The following is a 24,914-nucleotide window of genomic DNA, read 5'->3' as shown; positions in this document are numbered from 1 at the left end:
TCCCACTCCTTTCCAGAATGTAGATGTTCTCCTAAAATCAGAGAACTGTCTGTAACTGAGGTTTTATCAATTTAAACAGAATATTCTTGTAAAACACTAAATCTAGCATTAATTTATGGTAAATCAGTAATGTACTCTTTCAAATGTGCAAATTTAATATGCCTCTGAGACTTATTTGGGATTCACAAAACATTTTCCAGGAGATATGAACCCATTTGATATCCTTGCTTCATAAATGTTTCAATACCCTACTCACCTTCAATCTCACTGTTTCCTTCATGTTCTTTCTTAATGAGAAGATCCATCCATACTTGTCTTTTTAATACATTGCTTTTCTGTTGGGTTTTAATTCAAATCATTGTGACACCAATTTTAATGTAGTCACATAGTTCCTGCACGAAGGTAAAAAGTGCATCAGAAGAATGTAGAACATGTAGTTTTGTCATTTTTGTTTTAACTGACTAATCTAGTCACTATATTTTCTTTGTTCTCTTCTGGAACTAGTCTACATTTTAGAATGGAAAGTGCTGTATGAAAAATGATAATGAGTAACTCCAGCATGATTTTAATCAATCTGTCACAAATGAGAAATTATATAGTGACTAAAACTAATGGGCTGAAAACACAATTCTTCTGACCAATACAAAAAAAGAATTCATTAGTTAGTAAGTCACTTACTGTGATAAATACTAGCTTTTTCTCTCCTTTCTCATAAAGATGTGGTTCCAACAAATTTATTCATGAGAATTTAATTCCTACTCCTTTGTAGATATCATATTTTTTGTGTTCCTATTCCTACTATTACTCTTCTTATAAGAATAATACTTAGCTAGTGACACTAGGTTTGATTAGAATAAGGTTGGATCTGTGTTTGGAAGAAAAAACTGCCCTTTTTTTCCGCACCTTCGTGTGAAATAAAAGACATCACAAAAATAATGATGCCATTCCACATATTTGTTAAGGTTGCTTATGTTAGCATGATCATGTTATTTGGTAGAATTTTACTAAAAATGTCATACTCAAAAAAGCGTTGTTTTAGTCTAGTGACGTTGGGGTAGAAAGTCACTGTATGTAATATAATTTGTCACTGATTTTTCTATTTTTATTTTGATAAAATCTCCATTAAATGAGAGTCAGTAGGAAGGAGGATGTTAATAAATAAAAAAAGCTGCCTTTTTATGTTTTATGTACATAGCAAACTTTTTATGTTTTATATACATAGTAATTATAATTATAATTGCATCCATAGGCACAGAATTAATGACATACATACAGTTACATGTCTAGCTGTGTAACTGGCAATGTAACTTTTTATTCATGTTATAGCCATTTGTGAAAACAATTTTTAACACCAGTGTGTTTTGCATTTGAGCCTAGCCCAGTAACCACTGTGTTCTTCTGAAAAATCAAGTTTCTTTTAAAAATTCTTTATTTTCAGCTTGTTGGTATTAGCTAGTGTTTGTTTATTCACAGACTGAATAGCTGAAGCATGATCTCCCTGTTTCCAGATGTAATGTCAAATTGCTAGCAATTGTGATTTTACAAGGCTGTCTCATGAATTTCATGACATTGGTTTTGATTGATGAGTAAGGACAAGTAACAACAGAAATATTATCAAATAAATTATATTACCAATTTGGGCCAGTAACTGCGTGGTGTTACTTGTCTTGCTAATTCTTCTGAGCAATAGTATTCTAGAATGAGTTAATCATTAATCACATCTGCAAAATGCATCAAAGGAACCATTGTTACTGGGATTGAGATTTTTTAGATCTAAACAGCTACATCTGTTGCTATTTCAAAACTATGAAGGTAAATTGACAGCAATTCTTTGCATTGGGCAGGTTTATTATGATGAAATTTAAATCAGTAACCTTTGAAGATTCACTTTTTAAGAACTGTGTTTTTGAAGACATCACTTCACTGAACACATACTTCAGGAACTGTACTTTCGTGAATACCACCTTCTACAACACAGGTATGAGAAACAGCCTCAAATGCCCATTGGTCAGCTGCATGTTTTCATCTTACATTTTTAATTTCTGGATTTCTAATAGGACATACAAGAAGTCCTCTTGTAGTACAATAATAATAATAATAATAATAATAATAATAATAATAATAATAATAATAATAATAATAGGAATAATAATTTATAAAAAGCAGCTAGCTTGTTACAACAGAGAAGTGAATGGATCTCACTGCACAAGAGATACTGCAAGTCTAATAGTGCCTCAGAAAATTAATTATTTATTTTATTCACATAATAAGGGATTTATTTTTCATCTTTGATTTCAACCATCTCTGAAGAGATTCAGTCTGGAGAGAAGAAAATGCATTTCCCATTTTACTGGTAGCTTTAACTACTGTACTTTTATTTAGTGCAAAAGGGTCTGGTGAAATGCTTTGTTCACTCTGCTTGCTGTGGCAGGGCTATAGGATCAAAATTACCTGGTCTATATTCATTCCCAATCTCCTAAGTATTGTGACAAAAATATGAATCCATGTTTTCATATGTTTAAACAGAAGACTTCCTTTTTTTCCAGTTTAATAAAACATAACTGAAAGTAGAACATGGCCAACTAAGCTTGTTGAAAAGATGGGGCTTCTTCCCACTTTCCTGTAACTACAGCAGTCATAACAGTAACAGACCTGGGTTTCAGAGCAAGCAATGACTTCAGTGTGGAAGGAAGGTGTTCTTGGTTCGCGTTTATAAGGCTGACAAAAGGAATGGAAAAATAAAAGGAATTCAGGGATAGCCCTCAAATGGTATTGGCAGAAGAATCGACTATGAAGAGTAACTCATCTATGGACAAGTTGAAGACCATGAGGCCTTCTCAGAAACAAAAATCAATTTAAACTAAATTCCACAGGAATATTTCCCTTAAAGGAAGTCAAACCAAAATGACCACAATTGACAGTCTAATCAGGAAATAGTAGGCCTGATACTGAGAAAGACTGAGTCATAGAAACTTGCAGATACCTAGCACATTTTATGCAAGACCAGCTTGTGCTGAAAGGCCTTAACAAAATACAGTCCAGCCAGGGTATCATACAGTACTATAACTTCCTAATTCCAGGCTTTAGTTGGTCCTTTTCAAGAGCTTTGCAGATTTTTCTAGTAAGATAAAAACTATCAAAATTACCAGCAGCAACTAAGTGCCCTTTTTGCAAAGCTGTGAAAGCTCCAAGTTGTCATTACATTTGCTTGAATTTGAAATGTTTTTAATCAAAAGTTGCACATGGAGTTGGCTGTTAGCTGAAATTATTCTTTTTCTTCTTTCCACAGATCTCGAGCAGTATAAATTTGTTGACAGTGAATTGATAAATTGCACATTTTTTCACGTCAGGACAGGATGCCAGATTTCTTTTGATGATGACTACAGTGCCTACTGGATCTACTTTGTTAATTTCCTGGGAACTTTGGCAGTGTTACCAGGAAATATTGTGTCTGCTCTCCTGATGGATAGAATAGGACGGTTAACGATGCTAGGTAGGGGCTTCACTTTGGTACAGGGAACATCAAAAGTAACATGTCCTCTTTTCAAGGAATTTGGCTAGAGAAATGAAAAACATTCTTTCAGTGGATATGTCATTTATGTGCTGTCATTTATGTGCCATCATAAATACTATTTTTAAAAGCCCCCAGTTTTGAAACTCTGGGGAAAAAAGGGACCTGTGGCCACCTGTAGTTGCTCTTCCACAGATATTACATGACCATGGTCTAAATTCTAAATTCTAGGCATTTAGAATGAGATTTTGGAGACTGATGACCGTTGATTTATCTCTGCTTCAGCTGAAAGGAAGGAAAGGTGTGCACAGGTGACCCTCAGCTAGTGGAGCAGCTCCTGGAAAGTATCAGCTGTTCTTTGTCTGTCATCTATTTTGCATAGGAACACAATTGAAAGGTATCTCCTGCGGATTGTCCACAATGAGAAATCTGCTTTCAGTTTGCTTAAATAACTATGTGGTAGTTCATTTTCATTATTTTCTAGGACAATATCTCTATATAAATACATGAAAATAAATACAGCATTTTTATTATAATATATGAACATGTTTCATGTAATAGCAAAAGATGATGAACAAAGAATAATGGGAGTAGTTTTTCTCAGGCATCTTGCTTTGGGAATTCAAAGAGGCTTCCAACTTAATGCTTTGTGAGAAGTCATATCTTTTTCTGTGACCTCCTTTCTTCAACATTTGTCTTTCTCTCTGGCGTTACCAGTGGAGGAGGTCTCTTTGGTTTTTAACTCAAATATTTGGGTCACTTGTTTAGCTACACTGTGTGCATAGAAATATAAGGCAAAACAAAGATTATTCTTTTATAAAACTCCACTACATATTTGTTTCACCTGCCTTGTACCTAGGTGGTTCCATGGTTCTTTCTGGCATCAGCTGTTTTTTCCTGTGGTTTGGGACTAGCGAATCCATGATGATAGGTATGCTGTGCCTCTACAATGGCCTCACCATCTCAGCATGGAACTCTCTAGATGTTATTACTGTGGAGCTGTATCCTACAGACAGAAGGTATGTGCAGTTACAACTCCCATAAACTCACTGAAACTACGTACCAGCAGAAATGGCAAATAGAAATTATTTTATATGGGCCTTATGGAGTTAGTGGTGTTTTGAGAGGGCCAAATTAATAATTTGTCCTATGAAAAGCAAAGGGAAACAATGAGGGGTTTTGAGCAACTTGGTATGTATTTGCATGAAATGTCTCCTGATCAGGAATACCACAAAGGTAGTTTCATTTCAGAGCAGAATGTCTAACAGCTACTCTCATTTAAAACACAGCTAGTATTTCTGAAAACAATAATGGACTATCTTTGAGTTTCCTGTAGTTTAACTGTATAAAAGGGCAGTAGCTGGTCCAAACCAGAAATACAGCTGCATTTGTCTGTTGACTGTGAAGTGGTGGGAATCATGATAAAAATCACTGTCTGAACCATGCTGTGCTGCTGATCAGTCTGCTGTATTTGTATGCAGGGCCACTAGGAGTGTACACTAGGTGGGTAAAAACTACCTTGGGCACTGCTCTTGACTCTTCAGGGCTCTTGCAGGAAATCTCAGGACAATTTTCAAATCCTGCATTGCTGCTAGATAACATAGATTGGGGCTTTTTTTGGATACAGGGCACTTTTTAATCCTGACCTTACGCCACTTAATGGACTGAGGGAAGAACTGTTGAGTCATACTCTGTTGTAAGGGGAGTGCAAAAATGTAAAAGCTGTGCTATCTTGAAATGACTTTAATACTTCCCCCCTCTCAAATCCCTAAAAATATTTAAGTAAAATTTCCCAGATTCCTTGAAAAGGACATCGTGTCCTTTCTCCTGTTGCAGTGCTAATTATGATGTCATCCACTGGATATTTGAAATGCAGTGAAAAATATTTCCAGTTTATAAATGAATGATGCCTTACTGGCAAGTGTAATTTCTTTGAAAGGAGTTACCTTGTCTTTAACATTGTCCATAAAGATATTTAGAAAAGTGTAGACTGGCTTCCCTGTTTTCCTTTCATTGTCATTTTAAAATTATGTGCTTCTTCAGACAAGAAATTGATGTTCACAGCTGTAATTATATCAAGTAATGATACCAGTCTATTTATGAATCCCAGGCACTGACCTTCAATATTGCTAGTATTTTTAATACACCTCAGGAAATTGCTCTTCTGGCAAGAATACTTCCACCATCCAAATGCTATGAAATAATTTTAATAAATATCCTGTAGAAATGACCATCTTTTGGGTATTGCTGAATGTAATAGCCACATATGTTTTCCTAAAATGAAATAAAGAAAAATAATTGGAAAAGTCATTGCTGTTAATACAAAAAAAATCATTACTAGGAATCATAAAAATAATTTAACTGATATTTATCTATATATATCTATATATATCTATATATGTTAAGGTATCTGTAGTTGTATCTACAAATGGTTGTTTTTCATAGATTCTACTAGCTTTGGGATTACAGCTATTTCTTACTCAACTTTTCTCTATTTAAAAATCTTTTGTATGCAGGAATTACTGTCCAGAAACAGAAACTTAATTGAAGCTGAGTTGTTTTTTGCAACAAATCAGAGAAAAAAACTTATCCCCTTGAATTATCAGTACAAAAAGGCTGATGGGTAAATGTACCTGTGCCTGGAAAGACATTGTTGACATAGGCTTTTGATGAGACTTTTTCCCAGACGTTCTGATAGTGATGGAATCATGACAGCTAGTTTTGGCCAGCTTGGTTATGAATAAACAACCAATTCAAGATTTTTTGTAGATGGGCAAAGCTACTTCTTATTTTGTAGAACTTTTTGAAAATTAATACCTTCAGGGACTCAAATAACTTGCTTACAAGAATTTTTGTCTGATAATTTATTTTTTTTTAAATCCAGACTAGATGCAGTTTAACAACCAGCATTGCTCACCTCTCATAGTCCTGGGTTTCCTTCTCAGACTCCTGTGATCTCCATAACCAGGCACAGCTTGCCACAGTTTGCTGGAAATTTCCAGCTTCTGCAAGTAACTATAGGGGTGAACAGCCTTTCTCAGCATATGTGGAACATGAAGCTTCCTAATCTGTTTTTTCATGTAAAATCCTTCGTACTTAAGATGATATTCTCTTTTGCTACAAAGCAAAAGCAAAACAAACTCCAGAGTGAATCTGGTCCTGAAACTGGTTTCCAGATTCCCCTGTAAAGGGAATCTAAGCACAAATACCTTGCTCACTCTGTCAGTGTTTAATACTATTTTCTTACAGCCTGTCAGTGAAATGAGCACAAATGCACAGCAAGGGGTGCTCATTGAGGTCGGGCTCAAAAATAGATGGGTGGAAGGAGGCCACTTCATGCTACCACGCACAAGAGGCTGCACTGGGTAACCCCTCCGTTTCCTCCTCTTGCAGACCAGCCAGCTGTTGAACTGCAGGGGCTTTGCTGGTGTCATGCAGTATAATATGAAAGGTGTTTAATAAATTGTATTCTAGGTATTTAGGGATCATACTGGCTTTTAGCCAGGCAGGAGTGTGGTGAACAGTTTGGCAATGTGCAGTCTATGTGACACAGGGTACACATTTCAGTTTATTCTTCATCAGCTATAGTTGCTTCAAAATCTTGATAGATTTCAATTTTGTATAAATTCACACTCATCAATATATTTACATTTTAGTTTACTGATCCCTGGAATTGAGGTAACTACATAGTTTGTCCTACTTTCTTGATGAGTACTGCCAAATTTTATGCTATTTTAGGTTAGCTTTTGCTTTCACGTTCTTCATAAAGCATCAGCTGGTTTGTACAACTGCTGTAATAGATATTAGAGGATGTATAAATTTCATATGGTTCTCAGGCAAATGATGAAGCTGTGTTCAAATGGAAAATAATGTTATTAATGTTGGTCATAAGTGTGTTTCTATTCTTCTAGATGAAGTAATTAATAATATTTTGATAATATCCTACCATTTTTTAAACTTCTAAATACACAAACTTTAAAAGACACTCATGATAGCTAGATATAAACTAGCTAGTGATTTCCAACAAGCAAGTAAATTAATACAGCTCAAGAATATGAAGAACTTCTATTTTCTCTTGTCTCTTATCTTACCTCTCTTTACCTTATCTTCTTAATGGACTCTGCCATCCATCAGGAGAAGAAATCTTTAGGCTGGAGTGTCACCAAAAATTACAGTCACTGAGCATTTTAGAAGGAGGAATCGGCTGAAAGTGTAACTTCAATACAGCCATAGGTGCCTAGCACTCCAGCAGCATAAACCTGAAGGTGCTAAGCTGAGCACCTAGAAAATATGAAATGTGTGCTTAAAGACCATTTTGTTGGTTTTTTGAGACTTGCTTGCATCATATGCAAATTCTGCGACAGGAGTAGGGATTTTATCCTTTCCTCTGACAGCACTCCTCTCTCTTAACCATGAAACTGTTTTCTCATTGTGCAGTTCCCAATCTTATTCACAGTGCATCTTCCAACTTCTCTAGCAGATGAGGGAAACTAAGTTTTCTTCGCTACCTCTATGTTTTACCCTCAAGCCTTCTTTGTTCTCTGCATTGGCAGAGTGATGCGGAAAAAAAATATTATGTGATGAGGTAATTACAGCTTGCGTTGTAATGTGTGTGCCCAAGGGGCCTGCAATAACACTGCACAGTTCCTCAGTTCTGCCTGTAATAAAAATACAGGTTGGAAGAAAGCTTAAGTTCTCTGAAGAAGGAACCTTAGGACATTTTTATTACTTTAAAAAGCAATTTTTACTTTCACATAAATGGTAAGTATCTTCTTGTGAACTTGGGAAGCACCAGCATTATAAGCCAAGATTCTCATTAGGAAGATGATACAAGAAATAACTAAAACCTAAATAGTAGGTGGAATAGAAATAGATAAACTTCCACATAGAGAATAAATCAGATTGCATAAGATAACAAACAATTCATCACTTTTCTATAGCTGCTATAGATCTGGGTTTGAATCTTGTCCAGGAATACTTAGAATTCAAGGAGATCTATAAAATTAGGTCATCCTGTTTTCCCTTTTTTAAATGCCTCTGAAAAAAAGTTCATAACGGTTTTGCCATAATTAAGAAATAAGTCTATCTTCAGTTCATGATTTTTAATTTTTTCACTTCTTGAACCCTTAGGATCTATGCTCAGAACAATAAATATTATTCTCACAGTATCTTATCTCCAGGTTTGTATTGATGTGGATGAAGAGAAGAAAAAGAAGAGAAATTTTATATTCTTTTGAGTCATAATAGCAGTAACTGACTTACAGTAGATTTCCTCACACCTATTTTCTACTCTCATCCTGTGGATGTAGCTCAACTACATTTTGCTGAAATTTTAAAGTTCTTAAGGCATGACCTGCCACACCTATGTCTTTTGCAGTAGTCCGAGGAAGGAAGGCAAATTCCACACTTTTAGTTGCACACTAAGCACTATAATTGATCAAGCCATGAACTACATGATATGTGGTTCTGTACTAATTTTTAAGAGAATATGAAAATATCTGGGCATGGAAAATTGTCCATAGAACATTTGGATACTCAGTTTAATTCTTTACATATTGTCAATTCTAACATCATTTTGCTGTAACTTGCCATTTTTGTAAATTGCTCTGGCAAGATAGATAACAAATATTTGTGCTACACATTTAGTAGCACTCTGCCACAGGACAATGAAGATTTTAGATGCTTTATCAGCAGTGAAAAAGTGGATCTGAAGTATTTTATGTAGGAATACAAGCACCTGGTCTAAGAAGGAACATATGTGGCAATCAGGAAACAAGCTCTTTTAATCTAAAATCTTGGATAATCCCTCTATTTTTAACTGTTTGGACTCTTGCCATTTTTATGTGGACCTTGGATGAAAGGAAGCTAAGCATTTTTCTTTGTCACAGCTTTCTCAACAGCAGAAGTAAAATACATTGGGGAAAATTCCTTTTCAGTAACATCCAGCTTTCTCTTCATGCTGATATTTTTATTAAAGAAATTTGCATTTTTCTCCTATCAATACTAAATTCTGTATTTGGGGTTTTTTTAAGACAATCCTAAATTGATTAACCAGCATTTTTTTACTGATGTGTCTGAAAGACTTAAATGAACTATCTAGCTGGACAAAGGATTCTTGCTACTTATGACTGGTCTCCCTTCACCAGTAATGAGGATTACTCATGAAGTCAACATGACATTTTTGTGCAAATGTTTGTCCAATAATGGATCAACACAAAGAAAATGGGAGCACATATAAATGGTGCTATCCCCTTGGGATTTTTCACTTAATTTGTTCATCATGCTAAAATGATACATCACTTAACTTTAATCATTTGCTGATTCTCTTGGACTTTCCTCAAACATTGTAACAGAGACTACTGTACTAATGCTGCAAGAGACTGTAGCCATACATGTGTGATTTGCAGCATATTTATTTCCTGGCTATTTTTATTTCCCTGGATTCAGAAGAACTAGTTATAAAAGCATGAATTAATACAGATTTTCAAGAGTTTTAAACACAAACACTGTTCTAAGAAGGATGTTCTAAAAAAGCAGGCAGTCTGAATTTGCTACACCTAGAGCTCCACAATCGTTTGACACCTTGTTCTGACTGTAAGTACAAACACATTCAAACACATTATTGAAATTGAACGGTATGAACGTATAGGATTAAACAGTGACAATGCTTTTCAGTTACAGGTCATAACAACAATTTACTCTAAGCTTGTTAAAATCTTATTGTTCATGCCAATTACATGCTTATTTTAGGCGAAAGGACATGACTGAAATCTGCTTAAAGATTAAAAGATTCAACTTCTTCTGGGTTGTTAATTTTTTAATTATCAGGACAGCTAAGGGCAATAAAATGAGCTTACTTTTTCTTACTTTGATTTGTTTATATTTTGATAATACTAATGGGATTAGACTAATAAAAACCCCTTACAATCAGCAAAATTCAGTAAGTACATTTTACTAACAGAATTGGTTTTTAAGTGCAAAAAATATTTTTACTTTGTTCAGACAGAAGAAGTATTGTATGTACTGCAAAATTACCTTAGAACCTGGTATAGTAATGTTGGTTATATAATCAATAGTAGATCCAAAGAACAGTGGCATCTGTAGAAATCAGAACATGAAAAGAAATTGTTCAAATTGCTCAGAAAATCATATTCAGACCACTGTCATAACTAGTTGATATAAGCAGCTAACATCTGTGAAACAGCTTACCTTTCTTTATAAGGTAGTATAAAACAACATTAAACATAAGTAAAACATCCCCATATGTTCCGTGCTATTGTTTTTCCAAAGATTTCCTGCCTGTATCTATCCGAATTTGTTTTAGCTGGATCTGCGTATTCTTTGGGGAGTTCTGGTATCTCTGAATATACTGAGGCTGTTGATGACTAGGTGTCTAGTTTTTCTGTGGTTTTTTTTTCTGTTACTGTTACTTGGAGTTAAGTTTGATTTTACATCAGCATTGACAACCAAGAAAATCATATTTATGTGCAGACTTTGATCACAACCAGTCACCACCATAACTTTAGGTGCATAAATGAGGCTGACATTAGAACCATTCTGACTCTTTTCCTTTCCTTCTTCCCTTGAGTTCTTCAGAATAGCTGCAATCTCTTGTTATCCTATCACATAAACTTGGTTTTCCAGTCTGGTTGTGTTATCTTTAACCTCTTTACACCTGCTTGTCTATTTTAACAAAGCCCTTTCCTCAGGAATCTCCTGCCTACCTGCATGCTTTGTGCAGCTCTTCAGAAGGACCTTGACAGGCTGGAGATGTGGGCAGAGAAGAGCCATCTGAAATGCAACAAAGGCAAATGCAGGGTCCTGCACCTCAGGAAGAATAACCAGTGCAGGCTGAGGACAAACCTGCTGGTCTAAAATGATCCTGTTTGAGCTTTGAGGTTGGACGAGGTGACTCACTGTGCCCCCTTTCAATCTTACTCACTCTGTGATTTGTGAACCCTACAAGATCCACCAGTCTGGGCTCCTTCCCTCTCAGTAGCTACACCACATCCTGGGTCATATTCCTCCAGATATTTTGGGTTTTATATGTCCCTGGAGCGCAAATGTTGCCGTGCTAGACATTTGCTTATTTTCTCCTAGGCTTTGGAAATTCACTCCAGTAGGATGCTCTTCTCTGCTTCCTTCAGTGTATCTCACGCTCCTCCTTCAGACCCATTTCTCCAAAGGGCGTACTTAGAATGGGAATGTTTTAACTTGCTCATTTCTCCTTTGAAAAAGGTATTTTCAAGGAGCTGCTGCAAATGTTTCTCTGTCAGAAATTTCCAAACACAACACTTCCCCAAGTTTCCTCATCCGCTGCTCTCAGCAATGTGCTCTCTGGCGGGCCTTGGTGGTCCTGGCTGCCAGAGAGAAGAACCTGTCATTTTCAAAATTGTTATGTCCAGGATGTGCATGTTTAGGTTTCCTTGGCACTATGTGTTTTGTAAAAGTACTGCAGGTTCAATCAAATATATGTAAAACAAGTAAATAAAGACTTTCACCGTGTAAGAGACATATCTAGATCTCTTCTACTTGTTTTTTCCCACAGATTATTTGGATAGTTTCTACTCTGCTGTAGAAATGACCTGTCTCTTTTTCCTTTGATACTGCCAATACTTCGTGTCATGCACTGTCTGGATGGATGCCGTGCTTTACACAAAGAGGAATTGTGCTTACTTCAGAAAAAAAACAGTGATTTCTTTGCTAAATATTAGACATTTCAGAGATTAAAATACTGCTAGGGGGTGCAAGAGACATATTGCCAGACTAATAGTACATAAATATATAATCATCCAGGAAAAAAAAAAGTAATTTGTGTTTTGTCCCAGATTCAGAAAAGACATAATACACAAAGCTAACAGTAGAACATTGTCAACTCTTCTGAATTTACTTTTACACTATTTTATGTAAGGGAACTGACTTTGGCCTCCAACAATAGAAAATTAATATTTAATGTAATGGAAAAAAACTATTTGAGGGTGTATTAATTAGTACATTACATGTCTTAAGACATGCAGACATTCTTTTAAATTATTTAAGAATTCAAAAGGAAAGCCTCCATTATTTCAAAAGGGAACACTCCAAGTGTTGTTGAGATTGTGGAGCTGACTTTGTGGGTTAACTAGAATGATGGAATTATGTTTCTTAGAGCAAACCACAGTATTTTAGGAATATACAAGAAGGATCTAGACCTAGTCATCATTCTTTTGATGAAGGGTCCTCAGATATACCAGGACTGGTGTTGTTCTGAAGCACAGTATCCTGGACAGGGCATGGACAGTACTGAAAGCCTCTATATCCTGGTCACCTCTGCCAGACTGAAGCCTTTACCACTCCCAGACATACAGCCTGGAAGCATGACACCAAAAGGCTAAACTGATCTACGCTGTTGAGGTACAGATCTGCCAAAGAACAGAGGAGGTGGACTCTGACACTCTGGGCTGTGGCCAGGTTGATCAGTTGCTTCAGACAGAGGGTCTCTCATCCCTTGATATAATTGTTTGCTGTTTTCAAAAACAAAACACTGTTCTGCGAAGAGCATTGATACACTGTATCCTTGCTCTCAGCTGGAGTCAAGTGTTCTTACTTCAAGTTGATTCTCTTGGCTCCTCTTTAGTAGCCCCAGTAGAAGCTTTTCAAATTTCCCAGGATTTCAGTCTACTTCTGAGCATAAGAGTTCTTCCTTTCGTTCACAGGTGCTTCAGTGGAATAAGCAGAGCCTTTTAAGTCACTTAGAAAACTAGCATTTCTCTTAATTCCTGTTGTTTAGACTAGGGCTTTTAATTGCAGTACAAGCAAGAAATATTTTGTCTGAAAATTAAAGCAACTATTTTCTTGAATTTCTAAGAGAGCTGAAAAATGTTACACATTCTACCATTACACAGACATCTTTGTTAGGAAACTTTTGGTAGGGCAAGCTTATTCCTGCATCAATGAATCATACAGTCATGTCAAAACACAATTTAAATTATGGTAGTTTGCATAAGACATATATGCAAGAATTACAAAATAATAAAAATACTTCAAACTACTAAAATCACATCACTGTAATATCAAACTCCGCCTGAATTATGGGTGTCATACTTTCTCTTGGCAGTCTGTTTCCTTTTCCTTTTGTCCAAAGTTTCTCAGATACCTCTTTCACCCAACAGATTTTTTTATACCTTATCTTCTTTACCTCTAAGAGATGAACATTCATTTTAATACTGGAAGTCTCATTAGCCTTTGAAAAAGCACTGTTTCAACATGTGTACCACCTGTAAGAAACTCAGTTTTAATTCAGTACCCTAAGATGATCATCCTTTAATTCTGATTAATAATCATCACACAGATGACAAAGCAGTTCTCCTTTGGGAGCTACTTGACATGTCTGCTCTCCTGATGTAGCCATTTAAGTTGTACTGAATTTCCATTTGCAATTTCCATGTTCAACTCTAGAGGTGCAAACTCACCTGTTCAGTCATTCATTTCACATTTTGATCCCTGAGGCAGAAAAATTAATTGCCTCAATGAAATGCTGTAGCAGCTGAGCTTTAACTTCTCATTTCAAATAAGAGCACTGAATATGAGCACAGAATCCTTATTGGCATAAATTTTCTTTAAGCTACTGGGACTGTACTGATTTATTCACACTGAGGATGTGTCTCAAAGGTGTTACTCTTTCACCTGTATTTCAACTTTCTTTTGTTTTCTCTTCTAGGGCAACAGGCTTTGGCTTTCTGAATGCATTATGCAAAGCTGCAGCTGTACTTGGAAACCTAATATTTGGTTCCCTTGTTGGTATCACCAAAGCAATCCCTATTCTCCTTGCTTCTACTGTTCTAGTATGTGGAGGTCTGGTAGGACTTCGGCTTCCTGATACAAGAACCCAGGTGTTGATGTAACTGGAAAAAACATTCACTATTTATTTCCTTCTTTGTACAAATGTCATTCTCCTGACTGATGGTGCAAAGGCTTCAGATTCTCAACACACAGTAGAGTGCTCAAATGTCAGAAATCAAACCCAAAAGATATTTTGGAGTAGCAGAGATTTAGCAACCTCTGTATGAAAGTTTTAAATTTCACTTTTGTTTGCTTGCATACTTTGTTATTCAAACCCATTTCACTTTGAAGTGCAAAGCTACCTCTTACAACAGTTTTGGTGACATATCCAAGAAGGTAAAAACCATACTGATAATTAGATATTTAAAATGCAAGCAGTCAGATTATTCAAAAACACATGCTCAATTTGGCCCTGGCATTGTGGGCTTTAGTAACAGTACAGACGTGCAAGTCAGTTACTTAGCAGTATTGGCGCAGGGAATGTTAATGTATCAATGCATGCAGCATTTATCAGGAAACTCAACTGATTGCATCAGTACTGGGAACAGTGACCTTCTGCAGCTGTGCTTAGGTGATAAAAACTCATGGCAATGACTCTTCCTTGGGAAACATTTTTAGGCAGATTCAATCTAAGCAAAGATTACTGCACCCCATACTGACCGAGGAGAAGGCAACAGCTAGTGCAGGGAATTTAAAGGTCCATATAGGTATGCAGCAGAGAGAATAACAAAGTTAACATTGTCACTTTTTGCTGCTGATGCTCCAAAAAACTTTTGTTTTATTCTCACTTGTGGCATCTGGATTTTTTTTTTCATTTAAAACAGTGAATTTATCTTCTTCCAGGAATGAATAAATACAAATAGTTTTGCTGTTGTTAGTAAGAATAAAGGAAGAACCAGGCCATTGAACTATAAGGATGATACTTTCAGAGATTTATTTAGAATATATATATATAAAGACCTTAATTACTTTCATAGTTTCTATACTTCTTAATATAACCATTTTCTCGGCTAATTTTTAATAGTTCCAGAAATGTCTGACCACTTGATATTTTCAAATGTCTCTTTGAAAAGCCACTAAGAAATAAGCCATGGCAAGACTGCAGGGAATAGTAATGCTTTTATTAGACCAAGTGCATAGATGGAAAACAAATGATAGTAAATACATTCTTTCTATGCTGTGGACTGTTCTGATTTATGGAAAATTCCCCATCAGTCCTAATGCTATGCAAGAAGTTATGGGACCTCTTTAAAAAATCAGCATTACAAATTTAATACAGATACATTTATAAAATCATCAAAGAAAAGAGGCAGATCCTCTGATGACAAAAAATTGCTTTGCTTTCAGTGGAGCTAAGACAACTTAGATCTGCTGATTAACTATCTGCGGTTTCCAGTGTGAAATAACAAATTTTCCATAAAACATATGGAAAATTTTATTCAGTATTTTTTTCTCATTATGTCTGACAGCATTTATTAGATAGATGAATCAGCAACTAAGCTTTCAAATAAGGTCATCATATAATAAGCCAGACCTTTTTTAATTGATTTTTCTCTTGTTCTTAGATGTGAACTTGGATTTAGGTAGTAATATGGTGCACTGCAGTCTTTATCAGTCATCATCGTTGTCATATTGAAAGAATCAGTAAAGATAGATCATTCAACGTATTCATAGTTCACTGTTTAATCTATTGATTTTAGAAGTGACATTTTCAGTTACTAACAAATGCCTCAGCTACACATTGTAGCACAAAAAGTCTTAGCCCAAGATGCTGTTTTCTCCTACGAAATGAGAAAATTGGCAGAATTTAAAGAGCATGAGTATGGAAAACTAGGGGACATTATTTTGATGTTGGTCATTTAAAAAAAAAGTTTAGCAAGTGTGTTTATTTTGGTGTTAAGATGAAGATATTTGAGAATACATATTTTTATGTTTAAATCTGACTTTGACATGACTCTTAAATTTCTAAACTATGCTAATAAATGAGGAAGAACTCATTTCACTAAGGTCTAGAAAAAAATTCTGGCCTTAGTTTTGCATCTGTGGCCTTTTTTTCCACCAATCATAGCCTTAATATTATTTAAGGCTGTTTTCTACAATTAATCTTATATTTGAGCCATTTTATTCTGTGCAATTCATTAGTAGCACATGTTCAGCTGCACAAGTTATTTTGAAATCTGAAGCCTCTGTACATATCTGAATTTTTGCACATACTGCACAAGTTATTTTGAAATCTGAAGCCTCTGTACATATTTGGAGTAAACACCAACAACAATGATAAAATATTGCTTTGTCTTGCACTGTCCTCTTGCAGTAGTATATTCTGTCCATCTCTGCATGTAATTCCTGTAACACTCACATGCAGCACTTCATACCTTCTGACCAGCTTGAAGGAATTGGGTCACAGAAAAATAGTATTCAGCATCTGAGGGCTATGATTCAAGTTTAACACTCTAAATCTCCAACATGTAAAATTATGTTGATTTCAGTGTTGGTCTTAACATAAATCCTGACTATATCATAGGTCTGTGATTAAGTCTGGATGAAATGAAATGTAGCAACAACAGGAATTAGCAGAGATTTTTAAAAATGGACACTGCATGGTCCAGAATGATAATGTTCTGAGGTAGAAAAAAGAAAAAGGAATAGTGGGTAGCAACTGGGAGAATAAGTAAATTAAAGAGATGGACAAAGAAAAAGAACAAGAATAATTCCAACATATGAAACAAAACCAAAAGTTAGAATTTTCCTAGATGGTAAGCTGGCTGGCTCAACAGATTTGAGCTAGTGTGCGTGCCAACATCAAAGTTGTTTGAATATTCAATAGTTTTTGCTTGAGCACAGTAAAGATTTATCTCATAAAGACAAAAAAGTGAATGCAATTTCACACTATAAATAACTTTGTGAGATAGGTGAAATCCACAGACGGGAACAGAAATCTATGGACATCTGAACACAAATGTTACTCACACTATAAGTAATTTGACTGGTCTTCAGCAATTCTGTCTTTACTTGCAGCCTCCAAAGCAATCACAGGTAATAAATATTGAACAGAGGGACCTGCACTTTCTTTCTATGTCTATTCACTTATATGTCACACAGAGAATCACTTAGTGGCATGGCTAGATTCCTAATATACCAGACAGAAGCAAACTTGATGGCATTTGTGTATTACAGTTATAAAACCTATGTAATCAAAACTGCTTATTTGTCTGTTTTGGTCACAGACACAGAACTGACTGACTGCTAACTAGAAATCCTTGTCAGTCTAAAGTGAAGTAGGATATAACATCTAGGAATTTTCTGTGCAGCTGAAAAAGCTCATCTCATCAAGCAGAAATGACAAAAAGCACAATGACCCCTGAAAACATATAAGACTCATGGCATTTAGAATGCTATTAACCATAACTGTCAAATATTTTGAAATTTGGAAACTGTCCACAAAAGAGACCACATGTTTTCATTTTTGGCAAGGAAATTTTATTTGAATTAGTTTCACTCCTTACAGGTTGTGTAATAGTAGAACTTGATTTAGCAGACTCCAATTTCTTGAAAGCATCTTATTTACCGTAGTAGTACTCTTTAACCAGCCTGGTTATGTCCATGCTAGCATCCTGCTGCTTGGAAGCATGCGCTACAACATTTGGGAACCACTGCATTGGTTGTTGAGTACAGGCTCCTAAAAAGGGAGCTAGGAATAGGTGTTCATAATGGAGCGCTCAACATTGGTAATTAATGACCTACTGGGAAGCCTTCTTCCTCTTAGCTTGATTTTAACCAGTTCCCTTGCAGAATTGTGTAGTACAAAAGCTGAGCATTGATGAAAAAGAGTTACCCCTCCTTCCTGATGGCTCCAGTAGTCTACTTGTCCTTTATCATTTTAGGAATATGGATCAAAGTTAAGATTGCTAACTCAAGCTCTGCTCTCCAAATTACTTTTCTTGCTAGGGGGACCAGCCTTAAAGAAAATTAAAACTCTCTCACCTGCTTCTGAACATTCAGTAAGAATTTCCATTACATATCTTTTGCATTTTGGTTATAACTTTTTAAAACAGTATGTAAAGAAACTTTAGAAGTCCTTCTGTGGGTGAATCTCACCTTTTGAGACAGCCAGGCTCCACGTTTACCTGAAGGCTGACCTAATAAAAGGAGAGGTGTCTTCTCAGAATAGCGCCTGTTGATCTCCTGATTTGAGGGAATCCTCTTGCCTGTGCACCTAGCTCAGCTCCATTTGGAGGAAAATTATATTCTGTATTCTTTTTTTCTTTTATCTACCACTGTGGAGCCTTACCTTTGTGTAACTGCTCTTGAGGCACAATGCCGGATGCCAATTCTCGGCAAAGTAATATAGTCCTCAGTCCCTCATATGGACAGCCTCTGTGTGCTAGGCTTTAGCTTTCTTCCCATTCTGAGTTTTAAATTAATCTTCATTAGTCAGAGAAAAATGTTTACATCCAGTCACACCTCTTTACCTAAACAAGATGATATCATGCTAATACAACCTACAAGCTGTGTTTCCTGTTTAATAACCTGGAAATGCAATTGAAATTTCAATCGTAATGTTAAAAAATGAATCTTTGCACTCAGGGGGTCAAAGACACAAGAAGTAAAAACAGAAATGTTCCACATCCGCTGGTGTTTTGAAAGAAAACACATGTTCAGTAATCATATTCCAGAAGAAAACACATCTGAGAGGCTGCTTTTCTATATTTCCTGCCTTCTTGTTCATTAAACTTACAGTAAAATATTAGGTATTTGCCTGCATTAGTACTTTCAAATGCTGCAAGTTGAAAAAACACAGCATGAAAATACAGACTTCTGCTTGTACTTTCAAGGTAAGACATGGTTCAGGTAATAATGTGATATTAGAAGAGACATGTTAGCCAGAAAATCTGGAACTCAGTTCAAAACATGAACTAAATGGAAAGTATCAACTTATAATACTACTTGCAGATCTCACTTACCTTCATTTAACCTCACATAGTCTACAACCAGTCCATTTGCTGCTATCAGCTTCATTTGCTTTCTTCCAATAATTTCAGCAAGTGCTGCAAAATATATTTAGATTCTCTATCATTAGGTGCCTCTTTTTTTTTTTAATCCCACCCTAGCTGTATAAGATTGATATATAGAAAAACAGAAGAAAGATAAATTGGGCCTGATTTATTTACTTTTCTTATTAAACATTTTGTTGAATTATGTACAAAGATGCTGGCCTATAATAGGGAGTTCTAGGCCTTTGAATACATTCTGTGAAACTCAAAATGAACAAAGAAGTAATTTTCAGCAGTCTCTTCCCACAACTTTCACATGAGTTACATTTAATAGGACCAAAACACTTAGGGGAAAGTACAGTGCTTTCTAGGGTAAACAATCTATTCTCTTTGACAAAGGTCTAGAACACATTGCTCACTCCGGACCAGTACACAGTCTGATAACTAAAGATTGGAGATTACAAAACACAGGAGCATTTGGGTGAGGATGACCTGACATGAAAGTATTGTTCTTTCCACCCAGGGTACTCATGAGTATACATTTTAATGACACATAACCAAGATGATTTGTAGACACTTGCCCCTACTCTGGCCACCAACACATTTGAGTTGTAGCCAGACATACCAGCCCACAAGTGAGAGAGAAAGTGAGAGAGAAAAAGAGCTGGCAGGCACTTTCAGCACTCTCTCCCACAGCTAGCCACCTAAGTTCATTTCTCTTGGATCCTAAGGATCTGGTTTTTTGCTTAGCTTTCTACTTTCTAATTTTGGACACCTACCACTTGCCATTCAGTTTTCACAAGCAGTCACGACCAAGCAAGCTGAAGCTGCTGTAATGCTAAAGGACAGCGCTCACAGCTCATTGCAAATGGAGTACTCTGCAAGAGTCCAGTGTCATATGTGTTGTTCCAGTTTCATTTGTTGTCAAGCGATAGAGTTGTTGGCTAGCACTTCTCCTGTACAATTCTGCATGTATTCTTACCTATAAGTCATGTCCTCTGTCCTCTTAATGTCTGCCTTGTATGACCACATGTATGCCAATCCCCCACTGTCTATGTGATAAAAATATTTTGTAAATCTTACATGGGTCTGTCTTACCCCATTAAAAAGAAGAGGGTTAGGAAAAATACTGAAACAGAATCAAATTAAATGTAAACAATGAAGAATAATAGTTCAAGAAATAGGCTTCAATTATTTTTATTTTTTCAGATGTTTTCTTCAAATCCTAGCCTGAAGTTATATAATATTGGGTATTGTAAAGAAATAATACACAGTTAGAAGTGAACACATATGTAGGTGAGTGGACACACAAATCTCTATAACACAGATGAATCTTAAACTTTCAAGTCATGTTCTCATCTCTTTCTCCATGACAGTGTTACTTTCTTCATTGTGCATTATGTTTTGAACACAAATAACATCCTGCTCCATTCCTTTTGCAGAAACCTTTACTTATTCATGTGCAAAATTGTTGGGACGCCAAGAGTCATCTCAACTGGCCCTTAGCTTCCAGTCATTGGAAGGGGATTCCTGAAATGATCTGTAAAATGAGCTTTGACTTGGCTGTTGCCTTCCCCTGTCTGCCCAGCCCACCCTCCTTCCCCATCACACTGTGCCAAACATCAAAACAGCACATCATGCAAAGGCACTGGTGTTCCAGTGGCTAGGAGACACAGCACTCTCAGATACATAAACTCCTAAAAGCTATAAATTTTGTCTTATTCAACCAAAAGGCCTTCAAAATGGTCCATGGGGATATCAACATGCTAATTTCTGTGTAATGTATGAGAAAATGTCTGTGATATTCTGTATTGTATGTTTTTCATTGTTTCTGCATATATGGCTGCTGCTGTTCTAGTGATGTGATTAAAGAATTATCTGCTACTCTTCTTATCAGCAATTTTTGACCAGCCTGAAACAGAGCCATTGCCAGGGTGTTTTTCAATTAATGATTAACACCCATGAAGATCTTCTACAGTAATTAGTGCCATATAAAGTCATGGATACTATAAATGAAGCCAATCTAGGGTGAAAATAGCCGCACATACCCACCGACCAGTGACAGTGGAAAGAGCTCTTCCAAAAGCTCTGGCATCTGCTACATTTCTTCTTTGCTCTTTTCAGGATGTTCACTCTCTGAAGTATTCTTCCTCTGGTAGGGGACATGCACTCATGCTACAGAAGTAAGAAAGCAGAAGAAAGGGCATATTCCCTTCACATGAAAGAACGTATGTTTGCTATAGGAAAGCCAGCTCTATAATAACATTAAAACAAACAAACTATCCAACCCAAGCAGCTTGCTACTCTTTTTTGTCCCCATGTCTCCTTTGAGTTGATAAACTAAATACCAGTGCTTACGAAACCTTTGGGAGGAGGCTAAGAAAGGCTTACATGATAGTTCTTTTGGAAAGGAGGAGACCTTTCCAATGAGTAAACACATGCAATGAATGAAACCATAGCATAGTGCTTCTAATTGTGAACACAAACAAGCAATTTTAAGTAGAAAATTATCACTCAAGTCTATAGCAGCAGTAGATAGTACTACCTTTTATACAGAAATGTGTAAACATAGATTAAAATCAATGGCTTGGGAGAAAACAGAGAATATTTGAAGAGCTGCTTCAAAAACACAACCTCCCATCATCTCTTTTGGACAAACCTTTTAGTACTTTCCTGTTCCTTCCTGCTACCAATCATCCTAATATGGTGACTGATTCTTTTAGTGCCTCACTAATGAAATGAAAGGCTAAATTGACATTTGCTCCTAACAAAAATTGAGAGCAGGCATGAAATTAGCACTGTAGGAAAGCTAGCTCATTTATAAGAATTTAAAAAATGCCACAAGCCGCTAGTGTCTGCCTGCATTTATTGTCCTCCAAGTGGTTTAGGATCCTACAGAGTGTTACATGTCAGAAGCTTTGTATGTGCAATCTGATCTCTATTTAAATCAGTGAAGCAATTTTTTAGGGTCAGGAGCTTTGTCTTTCAAATATAAGAGGTATATGACTGTATATGCTGCCATGCTGGAATTTCTATTGTGAGAGAAATGTGTTTTTTCAGCCCTTTTTTAGGATGAATAATTTTAGCCTTGTTTTTCCTATGAATGTAGTGCTTCACAAACATTAGAAGGATTTCAGTACCAATGCTATAAGCTAAGTGAATCAACTGGCAACTTCTTTTAATCATTTTCTACAGAATATTGTATTAAAAACCCAAATTAAACTTTAAAAAATGCTGTATTACCTTCAGCTGCACAACATTGTGACAACTAAATTGTATCTCATGTTTGGCCTCAAATACATGCAGGAATATACCGTACAAAATTAGATGGTTTTTTAAGTGGGCAGTTTCCATTGCAGTGTAATGACATATGTGCAGAAGTCAGGTATCAAGGACGAGGTACAGAAAGTAGGGCTCTTGGTCTTCACTGCAACTTACAGGTATTGTAAGGCTACTGATTTTCTCAAAAACTTGTTCCTTTTTTGTTTTCACTGCAATTTATTGGCATTGTCATTGGCATCTTCTTAAAAACCTGATAGCATTTTCTAATGCTAAGCAACAGAAGGAAAAATATGTTCTTTCCTAGTTTTTACAGTTATTTCCTGTCCCCAGTTTCTGCTTCTAAACTTCCACTCAAATTTCCAGCTGCTCTCAGCCAACTGGCCGTACCATTTTTCAAGCAGTCTTCAGTGAACAAACACACCGGTATGTCAGTGGTCATGTGTTGTCAAGAAAATCATTACCATTTCTGACAATCTCCATTTCTCAATGCAAGGTAACATGTACATATTGTATATACGGGTAAGAAGCTACTTTAAAGTTGAATTGCCATTTGAACATGGGAATTTGACTTCAGATCTGCTAATCTGCACCAAGATCTTGGCAATGGTCCTGACCTCTCTGTTTCTTTCTTTCTTTGTTTCCTTTACTGCTGTGTGCGCCTGGGAAGCAGGTTACAGTCATCACTATTGTATCTATGTGTTTGCATGTGTGTGCCTTGATAAATTCTCTCTTTTGGAGTTCTGAATTTTTCATTTCAAGTCCAGCTGGTACAATTGTGAACTCATCTTTCCAGTATCTTCATCTGTGTAGAATTGCCAGCTTCCAAAATGTTTGACCAAGTGTTTTGATTAAGTCCTCTGAGGAAAGCTGTCTGTATATTTGTGAAAGGGCATGCTCTGTGTAGGATGACTGTGTACAGTATAAATCTATAAAATGTGGAAGTGTTTATAAATTTATCTGCAAAATATTTATCATCTGTGAAACAAATGCAAAGTTATTTAGTGTACATCAGATTAATAAATGGGGATGATTTTTTGCTCTGCTATATTAAAATAAAGATATGTTCTCTGCAATGAATACATACCAGGTGTGATGATAGCCAGAATATTGCTGTTCTTTATACACAAGATGCTACACTACCCACTATAGAAAAAAACAGTTCTTTTGCCTTAACTGTTCTTTTACTATGGTTCTCTGTGTATCTCATCTTTAGTGCTGTAGTAGAAATTGAACATATAGTAAAAGTAAACATGGAACAAGTTAATAAAGTTTAATGAGTTTAAGTGACCATGAAAAAAAGATAGAGCAAAAGGTACTATGGTTGTAAGAGGCAAAGTTCTTTAGTTAACCATCTGGGATTCATATTTTTATGGTACATAACTACACAAAATAGACACCTGGCCTTTCAGTATATAACTGCATTGCAGGAGTATGTTATCAACAAAAGGGTTTAGTCTAACTAAATGTAACAACACACTGCTGCAAAGTATAATGATCCATGAATCTGAAAGGCCAGAGGAAATTTATATAATAAACTATGGTTCCATAAGAACTTGGGATTCACAGCAAAAAACCCACTACCAACAACAAGGCCAAACAAACACATACTAACAACAAAAAAAACCCCAAACCACCCGATACACTAAAAAATCACCCCAGGAAGCAGCAAAACTGAAGCAGAACTACAACAATATTAATTATTAGTTCATTGCATTTGTGCTTTTTGGCCATCCAAAAAGCATCAAGAGATCAAATGTGATAGCTTTAAAATCACAAAAAAAAAGCTGACTTATTTATATTCTAACATTTCAATGACTAAATCAGAAACACATTTCCAAATATAGGTTGTTTTAAACAGATGAGTGACTAAACAAAACACATGAGTCTCTTCAGCTGTGTCACCAACAGGGAAAATTTAAGCTACATGTAAATTGAAACATTTTTCAGCTGATGCAAAGTACTGTTGGCAAAACCCAATTCAAAGGGGATGCATGATTTTGTGACTGTCCTTTAGCAACTACGTTGTTTTGTGGTACAGTGTAGAAAATACCATTCTGTATTTATTAAGTACAACCAACAGAAGTACTATTTCATATTTTTAGTCTCCTTAGATGTACATCCTCATCTACCTGCATTTGAAGGGTATACTTCATTCTCTAGTGGAGATTTGCCTTCTAGTCTCATTATGGAAAGGAACACTGTTCTTATTTTCTGCAGTTTTCTGCAGATATTCTTCACAGCTTCCTGTCAGAAATGTCACATGGTCTCTTGAAAACCTTCAGTAGCCGGGAATCTTGTGTTGGACA

At 36.0% G+C, this 24,914-nt stretch overlaps 1 protein-coding gene across 1 annotated transcript in view; it reads left to right on the top strand.

Annotated features, from left to right (window-relative positions):
• SV2C (synaptic vesicle glycoprotein 2C) overlaps positions 1 to 23,689 on the top strand; it is a 119,399-nt gene extending 95,710 nt beyond the window's left edge. The window contains exons 10-13 of the mRNA XM_005488307.4: positions 1,845 to 1,978; positions 3,290 to 3,493; positions 4,371 to 4,530; positions 14,211 to 23,689. Coding sequence (XP_005488364.1) covers positions 1,845 to 1,978; positions 3,290 to 3,493; positions 4,371 to 4,530; positions 14,211 to 14,394 — 682 coding nt within the window. The 3' untranslated portion in view covers positions 14,395 to 23,689. The remainder of the gene's footprint in view (positions 1 to 1,844; positions 1,979 to 3,289; positions 3,494 to 4,370; positions 4,531 to 14,210) is intronic.
• The last annotated feature ends 1,225 nt before the right edge of the window (positions 23,690 to 24,914 follow it).

This window comes from Zonotrichia albicollis, chromosome Z (genome assembly GCF_047830755.1).
Source record: "Zonotrichia albicollis isolate bZonAlb1 chromosome Z, bZonAlb1.hap1, whole genome shotgun sequence".
NCBI lineage: Eukaryota > Metazoa > Chordata > Aves > Passeriformes > Passerellidae > Zonotrichia > Zonotrichia albicollis.
Note: the sequence above shows the minus strand (reverse complement) of the source record. Positions and strands in the feature narration are given on the sequence as shown.